Genomic DNA, 10,686 nt, shown 5'->3' on the forward strand with positions numbered 1-10,686 from the left:
TAGCTATAAGGTAATAAAGTCAAACAAACTGAGTACATGGATACATTCCCTTAAAAATACAAATCTTGGTCCTCCCTGGTGGCGCAGCGGGTTAAAGCACAGCTCTAAGAAGCTAAAGCCACTTCAGCATAAGCTTGATCCTGGCCCAGGAGGTGACTCACATGGCGCGGCAGACCTCTCCTGACCTGTCCGCTGCTTCCCTTACAGTGTACTTCGTCAGTCGGTCTGTTCTGCTCCCCACTCTGTCTCTGGTAAATCCTCTCACCGCCCCTGCACCCCAGTTCTGTATGCATGAATAAACAAATCTTTAAAAAAATATAAATCTCAAAATTCACCAATAATAGAACATTTAAACAGACCAAAGCTGTTACAAAAATAAAAAGTAAAATAATCTGAGATTTACCCATTAACAAGTTACCTATGCTAAGCAAAAGCAAACAAGTTTCTTCTCTATTTGTACTCCTTTTTTAAAAAGTCTGTATATAAAACAAGCTTCAGAAATACATTTTATACCATGGATGCTACTAAAGATGTATATATACATATACATACTCATAGGTTCTTAGAGAAAAGTCTGGAATATACACCAATCTGCTAAAAATGGGTTTCTCTAGGTTTATTTCTGCTATTTCAGAAATTCAGCATTATATGCTTTGTTTTTTCAAATTCTTGCAAGTATGTATTTTTTTTTTTCTGGATAAAAACAAAACTTGATGAACTGTAGACTTCATCAAAATTCAAAACAATATTGAAAATAATTAAAAGAATCTAGCTTACCTCTCTCCTCAAATACCAAGGAAAGCTTCCAAATAAGTATAGAGTTGATTAGATTGAAACAAAACATGCTTAGACTTTGGAAACAGAACAGCACAGGCAGCTCTGACCTGCAAGGAACTGTTACACAGGATTTACACTATTGTGTAGGAATTTCCTTCTCAGGCAGAAAGTGATGTATTCAGCTTTCTCTGTTCCACCAATGCCAGTCTCTCTACACTCATTTAGTAACATTTTCTATTGTGCATCATGATCCCAAGTAAATGAGAGATGAGGAATAACGCTCAGCATCTCGAGATATACAGGTCCTCCAATGGCAGCTGTATAAATTGAGGTTGGTTACAGAAAGAACCTGGGAGCAGTGTACTTTTCACTGATATATCTAGACAAAGAATAATCAGCCAAGCAGAGCCTTTCTAAGATAAGCATTCTCTGCCCCAAAGCTGTGTATGGATTACTGGAGAATGCTCCTGTAGTGTCTGAAACAATGATGCTGTGGAGACTAGAAACAGAATGAGATTGACACAAACTATATTTAAGTTACTTAAAATCTGATCAGAAGATTCAATCATTATTCACAAGAACAATATAGGAGATGGGATTCAAATCTGGGAATAATAGACAACTCTTTAATTGTTCCAGAAAAAGAATTCTCCACACATTCCTGTAGAATAAAGTGCATATATCAGCCCACCCCAAGATAAATAGTAGGTGATGCAACTCTTCTTGTGCAAAACTGAAAGTTAGAAGAAACCCAAAATGAAAACAATATGGGAGTTTATAAAAAATGAAGAAATGATCAACATGAAGATTCAGCATTGAAAGAAAGCAAATTCTGCATAGCCATTTAAAATAAATCACAGTACTAAGTGCATTGAATCTAACTCAGACAAGCACTTTAAGGATTATTTAAGTAAATTCCTTTGTCTAACACACATACACAGACACAACTAAAAAACTAGACACATGTTAGTAAAAGCTGAGAGATTTGAGGTAAGAGCATTTTCTAATTTGTAAGCATACAATCACCAATAATGCTGATTAAAAAAATAATCAGGTCAGGAAAAGCAGTGTAATCAGGGATGATAGAAGAGAAATCTGAGACTGACATATGCTGTGACCAATAGTGACGTGATCTTTAGTGTAGGGAAACAAGACAGCTCCCCGGAAGGACTGCAAAGAGCAAATGGGGACAGTCAGTATTTATTCAGTAAATTTTCTTTTATAGCCCTAGAAGCCATCATACTGAATAGCTTCAGCAAGAGGAACATTTTGAACTGAGAAAAAGGTCTTAAACATAAAGTCTGTCAAAAATATTTTACAGTGATTAAACTGGGAAACAAACAAGGGAGATAAATCCTTTACGTTTTAAAGCAATTTTGTAGAAAATAGGAATGTTTTCTAAAATTGCAATATATTACATGCGCTAAGTTGAATGGCAATGTTAGATAAGATCTTCTGCAATTGAAGTATCAAAAATCTGATAGCAAATTTGCTGTTCCGCTCCACTTGTGACATTATATGACTTGATGAAGCATTCCAACCATGGATACGCATCTATAAATAAAAAAGAACATGCTCTTTGACCACCATTAAAATTTAAAAAAAAATTGAAATATGTATTTGAGTACAGTGTTTAGCTAGAAAAATTAACATATTTAGTTTGAAAAGTAAATACTTACCAAATTTAATTTCTGTTCTTTCAAATACATACTGTATTTAGATTATGGCTTTGTACCAATTGTGACTTATTTGACCTTTACCCCATAGTAGAAAAAAGTAATTAACTATGGGGTTTCCAAAACATTCAGTAGCAAAATTAGTTAGACATCTGATTCCCTAAATCCAGTAAGTAGTCCAGTAAAAAGAAGTGAAAAATCATGAATATTCAATTTTTACTTCTTTTTTTTTTCTGCTGGTTCCAAGCATATTGACTTCCTTCCCCTTTATTTAACTGCAAAGAAACTGAACCTGGAATTTGAGTCAGCACAAGCCTCACATCTGTCCAGCTTAAACTCCCATCAGGTAACAGGCAGTGGGTCCAGGCAATGATGGTCGTCATGAATGCTAGGTTCAAGCTTTGGATGTGACCACGGTGAATCTATTTCTAGAATATTTTATTAGTGCTCCTTCAAGTTTGAGTTTGAAAGCACTTACTGTAGAACTCAGTATTAGTGAGGAAGGGTCAAAGATATTGTCACTTTCCTACACTGCGGTTAGCTATAAGTAGGTCAGATATTCTTGAAAAGCAATCTGTCAGTAAGTATCCAAATTCTATTAGTCTATGATTTTGATATGGAGTTTTAGTTCCCATAAGTTTATTCTAAAGAATCTAAACACTCAACAAAATTAAAACTGACATCAAGTAAAAGTTAAACTTTTTTATAGTTATATACAAATTATCTTTTCGGAATAGCTATAAAATATAATGATTGGCCAGTGGAAAATACAAGCTGATTTAAAAATAACCTATGAAAGTTCACTGACAACAGCTGGATCTGCAACTGGTAGAATCTATTGTTGATGAAAACTGTTAAGAAGAGTCAGACAGTCTTAATATGAGTTGTATCTCCAAGTTTCAATGTAAACAGAAATAATGGCCACAAAAGCAAGACTCAGAGATATAATCAATACACTTTGATCTGAGATCTGGTTGCGGAATCAAATGTTATGCAGGAAATATCATAAGTAAATGTAATTATTAAAATAAAAATATAATGAAGTTTACCAATACAATATTGAGTGGAAAATTCATCACCAAATTAGACTAGTTAAATAGAGCTTGTTATAGGAAATGTTTCTTGTCAAAAATCCATCCTAGGTTGTTTAATTTAAACTAAAAGGTTTACATGCATAAACACAGGATTAAATGGCTTATAATTAAACTACTCCCCTAACTGTATTTCAAAATATTTAAAAAAATGTCTAAGGGCCCTCCCTGGTGGTGCAGTGGATTAAAGCACAGCACTAAGAAGCTAAAGCCACTTCAGCATGAGTTCGATCCCTACCCTCCCCGGAGATTATCCACATGGCGTGGATCTCTCCTAACCTGCCCTCCTCAGCAGTGTACTTCATTGATCTGCCTGTTCCGCTCCCCTTTCTGTGTCTGGTGAATTCTCTCATTCCCCTGCATTTCTGGCCTATACCCCAGTTCTGTATGCACATAAATAAATCTTTAAAAAAAAATGTCTAAGGCAAGGAATTATGATTCATACCTATTTTAGCTCAGCCAATCAGAATGCAAATCATATAGTAATCACTTACTACTTAGTCATTTATTTGAATTTAGATTTCATACTTATAAAAGTTGACAGATTAGATACGTGCGAGGTGCTGTTTCAAGAATTGTCAAAATATTATTGCCTACCAATTTTTACTGCTGGGGGACAAAACATATCCATGATCATATCCAAACTTTGCTGGAGGTCATCATTGTACAGAATTTCTGATGCTGGAATCTGGAAGAATTTGTCCTTCAAAAAATTACATTTAAAAAAAAAAGAAAATGGTATTAATCCTTTTTAAAGTCATAATTGAACAAAAATATTTCAATATTACTCACTAAATAATCAAATTATTTCATTTTATCAAGAACACAGAATTCATTAATTTGAATGCAAATCTAAACTCTAAAAGTGGAATTACTACTTTAACAATAACACTGATCCATACACACACACACGCACACACATACACTTGTTCAAGGATCAGTTGCCACATATATGTATATATCAGTGCTGTTATTAAATATTTCTTATAGATTGATATTGTTTACTCAATAAATGGTTAAGTGAAATGTTTAGGTAGGAGAAGAATTCTCTCAACCTTAAATGAGAGGTCTGGCCTTTGTCCTTAACTAATACAAGTAATCTCTATGCATTTAGAAGGTCCTGCCATGTAGGACAGTGTTAGACAGGCTAACAATGTGTTTTATGGTGAAGAGTTTGGAGCATACGTTATGACTACAAAATTAGATTGGCCAAATGGTTAGTCAATCCGAACTACAATAGCTTCCCTGGTTGACGGCACTCCATATGAACTGTTACCCACCACTGCAAGGAAAGTAACTGTTTCCTACTGCAGGAAGAGAGCACAACTGTGTGCTCCACTTAGAAAATTCAAAACTTTCCTAGGTTCTGCTAATGCACTTCTTTTGGTTGATTTAGTAACTACTCATCAGCAGTAATAAACCTTAACAGTGAGTATAATAGCTTTTGATAAGATAGTTGAATCTTTCTGGTAAATATTGAACCAAAACATGGCCTTATGAACTTCTGAATTTTTAATTAGTACTAGAAGTGAGGGTGCTTTAAAAAATCTCCAAACATGGAAGTGTCAGAAATTACAGCAGTTTTTTTTTTTTTCCTCAGCTAACTAGCTATATACAATAATATATAATTATTTCCATAGCAAAGTAATTTGTGGTTTTGGTAATAAGAAATATGGCTTAAAAATATGGCTTAAAAACCTTGGTGAAATGTTGACAAATAATTCTTATATGTTGTTGCTATATCTTTGCCGTTAGTCCTGAAGCAGAACTTTATTAGGCTATAAAGAAAGACTTTTCTTCTCAAATTCTTATTCTTCAATTATCTATTATTGGGATATTGATATTTCTACTGTCAAATCAAGGAATATAAATTACACAGATGGCTTAATTTTATGTGTCTACATTTTTCTATGTTGTCTTAAATGTTCACAGTAATAAAGGTGATAATAAAAATATATTAAAATTCAAAAAAGTATTATATTTTAGTTAGCTTCCGTTACTTACAGAATCCATGAGATATGCTTCCAGTACTCCTGTTCCATCATCAAGAGTAAATGTCATCACAAATACATGCTCCAGGGGTACAATGCCAAGCACTAGTTAAGGAAAAAAAAAGATTAAACTACATGGATCTTCTATGCCTTAAAATAAAAGTAAAGTAAATGTTGTATGATAGTATAGACCTGTTAATTTTGTTTATTATTTTCTAATACCAATGTTAAGATCATTTACCTATATAGGGAAAATAGTTATAAGTAGCTTTTTTAAAGTTAGTGTATTTTTAAAATAAATTGACACTTCAATAAAAACAATACTGAATCATGAAATGAAGCTCACTGCATCTGACATTATAAAAAGTAAATTTATAATACCGAAATGTTCCAAAAAAACAAAAAAGAACAATCTTTAAGATTTTGTAACAATGTCTCTCCTCTTTCTATTATAAGCATGTGGATCATTTCTTTTTAAGATCTATCCTCTGACTAAATGGACAAAAATGTCAAAGTTGGGATTTCACAATTTGGTAAGATGAGGATAAAAGAAAAATTTAAAGAGATACTAAGTCAAGTGAAAGTTTATAAGTTAATATAAGCAGCGTCCATTAATTTGGAAGTGTAAGTGAGGATTGAATACAAAAATTCCATGTGTGTAATCCATCTTTAAGTGAACTAATTGCAGGGGCACATAAGAAGAATTAGATTGTATAAAAATGAATTAGGGCACAAAGATATAACAAAAATTGTTATCATAAAGGAGTTGATTGTCAGGGCTCACATGGTCTCATTAAGTTATAACAGTGACCTATAACCAAGAAGGATGAATGTTTTTTATAAAACCTATTTTGAGGGACTACACAAAGAAATGCATTAAGAATTGGTGAGGGAGAACAGGTTTAACAGCAAAAACTCATGTGAAAATAACAAAATATGAGCTGGCAGTATCAAACAGTTGGACTAACAAAACCAAGTATATAAATAAATAGTATAATCAAATTTCATATTAGTAGGTCCAGAATGTCAAATTTTGGATAGTTTTTCTCTATATTTTGAATTGGTCAAACTACATCTGTAGTCCTAACTTCAGTTTTGAATGCCAAATTTTAAGAAGTGCATTGGAAATGAATCTTAATAGAGGAGAAACAAAACAGTAAAGAATGTGGAAAAGTACCAGAGAAAGTGAAAAAAATACACATGAATGAAGGTTTGGCAGATATCTTCAAATCTACAAAGTCTGTTATTTTATAGAAGAAGGAACAGATTACTCTGATTCTAGGAAACAGAATGTGGCCTATGTAAAAAAAGAAATATAGGTAGGCAGATTTGCTTCACTATTAAGAATTACCTAAAAGTGAAGGTGATTTGTTGCTTTAAAATATAATATATGCCTTGTTACTGAAAGAGCTTTAAGTCAAAGTGGGAAGACCATAGTTTATAATGTGAGCTAAAACGGTCCTTTTGATTTTCAAGTAATAAAACAAGGTTCTTGTTTCAGCTAAAGGATTCTACTGGGTAGAGTTGAATAGGTATCTCCGAAACTGCTTTCAATCCCAAGATAATATGAAATGCTGAGACTTTTCAGACTCTGTATTTACAATTGATGATTAATACTAAAATTATGGATGATTAAATGTAATGACTAAAACATAAAGATGGACTCTAAAGTTAATTTTCGAGTTTCACTTTATATTTCCACTGCAATCACAGTGGATAGTTTTGTTTAAGAAAAATTAAGCTTTAAGCCAGGATTTGAACTGGCTGAAATACATCAACTAATTTTGAAATGTAATCTGTGAGATCACTTTTTATAAAAACAGTTAACATTGCAGAGCATAGAAACTGATCTAACCTTCTGCCACAGAAGAAGGACTCCATGATACTTTATCAACCAAAGAATCTAGATTTTGTATTGGTCTCAAATTAGAACACTGTTTACATCTAAAATAAATAACAGAGAAAAACAATTACAATTTTATTGTGATTAGTTTCTTATTACAACCCATTTGATTATAACTCTTTTTGCTAATTAACCATACATAGTTTAAATAATGAATTATCAAGCAAAAGAGACTGAAGTTTTCATATTATGTGCATATTACAAATGTAATTATATTAAACATAAACCTATCCAATCTATTAAAATCACATATTACTTAGTATAGTATTTTTATTTATAATATGTACAAATACATTGTAAGCAATGCAATTTATATATTGCAAGCATCATAATATTTAAGAGATGTTGAAAAGAAAATATAGAGTGTGGTGGGTATATAATAACATACATAAATTCAAAGAGGTGTGAATTTATAACTCTGCATCATATACAGTGTTGTATACCGGTGCTGTATAACTCAATACAAAGGATAATACAATTGAAAAGAATAGTGCATAGTGTAAAACAGCACAAAAGACAGAAATGAAAAGTAAATATGTCTGTATTAAAAAAAAAACAACTTGTTAACAAAACAACTAAAATCTAGTCACATGTATTTGATATAAAATATAAAAACAAAAAAACATGAAAGCAAAGGTATAACTGGTAATTATCGACCTTCGCCTCCAAAAAAAGAGTAATTCCAATACAACAATAAAAATAGGAGATGAGAATAACATTAGGGCAAAAAATTATAATTAGGTGAAGTCATTATGTAAAAATATGCAGAACAATTAATTTATCTAGAAGATAAAACACTGAACCTGAATAAACTACTGGGAGTCTCATATACATAAAGCTAACTTGACAAAGTATAATGTCACAGACTCACAATCACAGAGGATATTAAGCATTCTATAAGAAGTAATTATACCAACATATTTGCAAAAGAAAAAAGTTTTGAATGTACTTAACAATTTCATCTAATGGTCATAAGTAAATGGTATTTAACACCATTAAAAATGAAGAATAATGCTGGTTGTGATCTATGGAACTGGTAACAAAGAAAATATGCAAAGAACTTTCTAAAGGACTTCAATTAGCATTATGCACTATTGTAAGTGAAATAAGTGGAAGGAACATACATCCATTAATAGAAAAATGGGTTAGTAAATAATCATATTCTTTAAATACTTTATAGACATTAGAATGAATACTAAATCTATAAAGTGTATAGATTTTTAGATATGATATATAAAGGTACATTAATAAAACTTGAAAATAATATTGAGGAAAAAAAGCAAGTTGCAAATAACAGGCCTATATAGTGTGAAATACATTTTTATTAAAGATTTATTTATTTATGCATAAAGAACTGGGTACAAGCCAGAGATGTGCAGGGGCAGTGAGGATTCACCAGAGACAGTGGGAAGCAGAACAGGCAGATCAATGAAATACATTACTCAGGGGAGCAGTGGGCAAGATAGAGAGATCTGCTGCACCATGTGGATCACCTCCAGGGCAGGGGATCAAATTCGCATTGAAGCAGCTGCGCTAGCTTGCAGAGCTAAGCTTTAACCCGCTGTGCCACCAGGGAGAGCCTATAGTGTATACTATTTTACATAAACTTTGAAAATGCAAACGAATATTCATTATGCTCACACATATAGCAAGAGCATAGAAACACTTATTTAGAAAGACTGACTCAAAGTTTGAGAAGTGCTTATGTCCAAGAAGGTGGGGGACTTCTATAGGGAGAGTTTCTTCTATATGTAAAAGGAAGGTACATAAAGATACTTTAATATCCACAATGTAATTTTTGACATTTTTCTATATTTAAAATATCCTTATGTCCTTATAGGCATATTTTAGGCAAACATATACAAATGTTTCCATAGATGTATGTAAAAAAATTTATACTTAATGGTCGATCAATGAATATCTAGTGTAGATATACCATTATATCAAAACAATAAAAAAACTTACGCAGTTTTTAATTCTAAAATTTTCCAGAACTGAAGACATACCCATAGTGACGTAGATTTCCTTGTACAAGGAATGGTGCTGACAGGTCTAAGAGTTCCAGTTTTTCGTGTCCGGATTTCACAGGAATCACACTATGAAACTGATTTGAGAGCTTGCAGACTTCACTGAGTGTACCACCTGTTGAAGGAGAATACACACACACTTCAAGCAGTACAAGCTTAGTGTAGACAAAACGGGGAATCCATGAAGTAACATGAAGAGCAGTAAAAGACTAAGAGGATTTACAGAAAAGTCAATGCAAACCATGAATTTAGAGATTTAATATGTTCATAGTGAAAATATAACTTGTAAACAGCGTTGTATATGTTGATTAAAGAGACCCACTGTGTGTGAAAAAATGCTGAGAATATAACAAAATCTTAAACTTTTGAAATTTTAACCATCTTCCTAAATTTAATCACATTTGCCCAAAACACTGATTCAAATAATGAAAAGATAATAAAATCGAGAGTCACACAGTGACTGAATTTGATTATTAAATTTGGTCTACCTACTAGTACCTAGGAAAATTTCATTTTGACTTTAAATCTTTAAACTTTCAGTTTAATATCAAATTTAGTAGCACAACCAAGAATAGTTCATGTAGTATGAATTCATATATAGTGTTGGTTCATTTTTCCTAAGAAAAGCTTCACTTTCCCCTGATTCTATGACAGACAGGCATTATATTGTACCTGGACATTCTTGACTCCTAAAAGAATAACTGTGCAAACACTGCTTTCTTTGGTTCATCTTTCTATAATTCCAATTCAACTCCTGATAGTATAATAAGTTCCAAAATGGAGTAAGATCATATTGCCTGTAAATTCTAGCCAATGGCTAGCGTTTGTATACTCAGAAATATGATGAGATAAAAACAGCTTATACTTTCTGAAGTCCTTTTAAATTTAAAAATGGCTTCATAGACACTTAAAAAGCTCTGTAATTTGAAGCTCTATTACTGTGGGCATATTTATTTATTTAATAAGTAGTTACAAAGAACAAGTTACAAGTTTGGTATACTGCTACTGGTGCTGAAGATACATTGATTAAAATAACCTGGTATTCTGTCCTCAGAGAATTTACTGTTTAATACTGAAACAAAACTATAAATAGAAACAACAAAATAAAAGAAGTAGAAACTGATAGAATCATGTTTTATTTTATTCTTAGGGTATGCAAACAGTCCTGCTCTATTTCTGTGTGTATATATATATATATATATATATATATATATATATATA

At 32.0% G+C, this 10,686-nt stretch overlaps 1 protein-coding gene across 2 annotated transcripts in view; it reads right to left on the reverse strand.

Moving 5' to 3' along the window:
• Window positions 1-263: 263 nt before the first annotated feature.
• Window positions 264-10,686, reverse strand: part of POT1 (protection of telomeres 1) — a 48,740-nt gene continuing 38,317 nt past the window's right edge. For both annotated transcript variants that reach the window (XM_012720703.1, XM_012720704.1), the window contains exons 16-20: window positions 9,445-9,580; window positions 7,391-7,479; window positions 5,549-5,640; window positions 4,142-4,247; window positions 264-2,331 (exon numbers count right to left, since the gene is read on the reverse strand). In XM_012720703.1, coding sequence (XP_012576157.1) covers window positions 2,219-2,331; window positions 4,142-4,247; window positions 5,549-5,640; window positions 7,391-7,479; window positions 9,445-9,580 — 536 coding nt within the window. In that variant the 3' untranslated portion in view covers window positions 264-2,218. The remainder of the gene's footprint in view (window positions 2,332-4,141; window positions 4,248-5,548; window positions 5,641-7,390; window positions 7,480-9,444; window positions 9,581-10,686) is intronic.

The sequence above is a fragment of the Condylura cristata genome, unplaced genomic scaffold (assembly GCF_000260355.1).
Source record: "Condylura cristata isolate star-nosed mole 26May11 unplaced genomic scaffold, ConCri1.0 scaffold00005, whole genome shotgun sequence".
In the NCBI taxonomy this organism is placed as follows: Eukaryota; Metazoa; Chordata; class Mammalia; order Eulipotyphla; family Talpidae; genus Condylura; species Condylura cristata.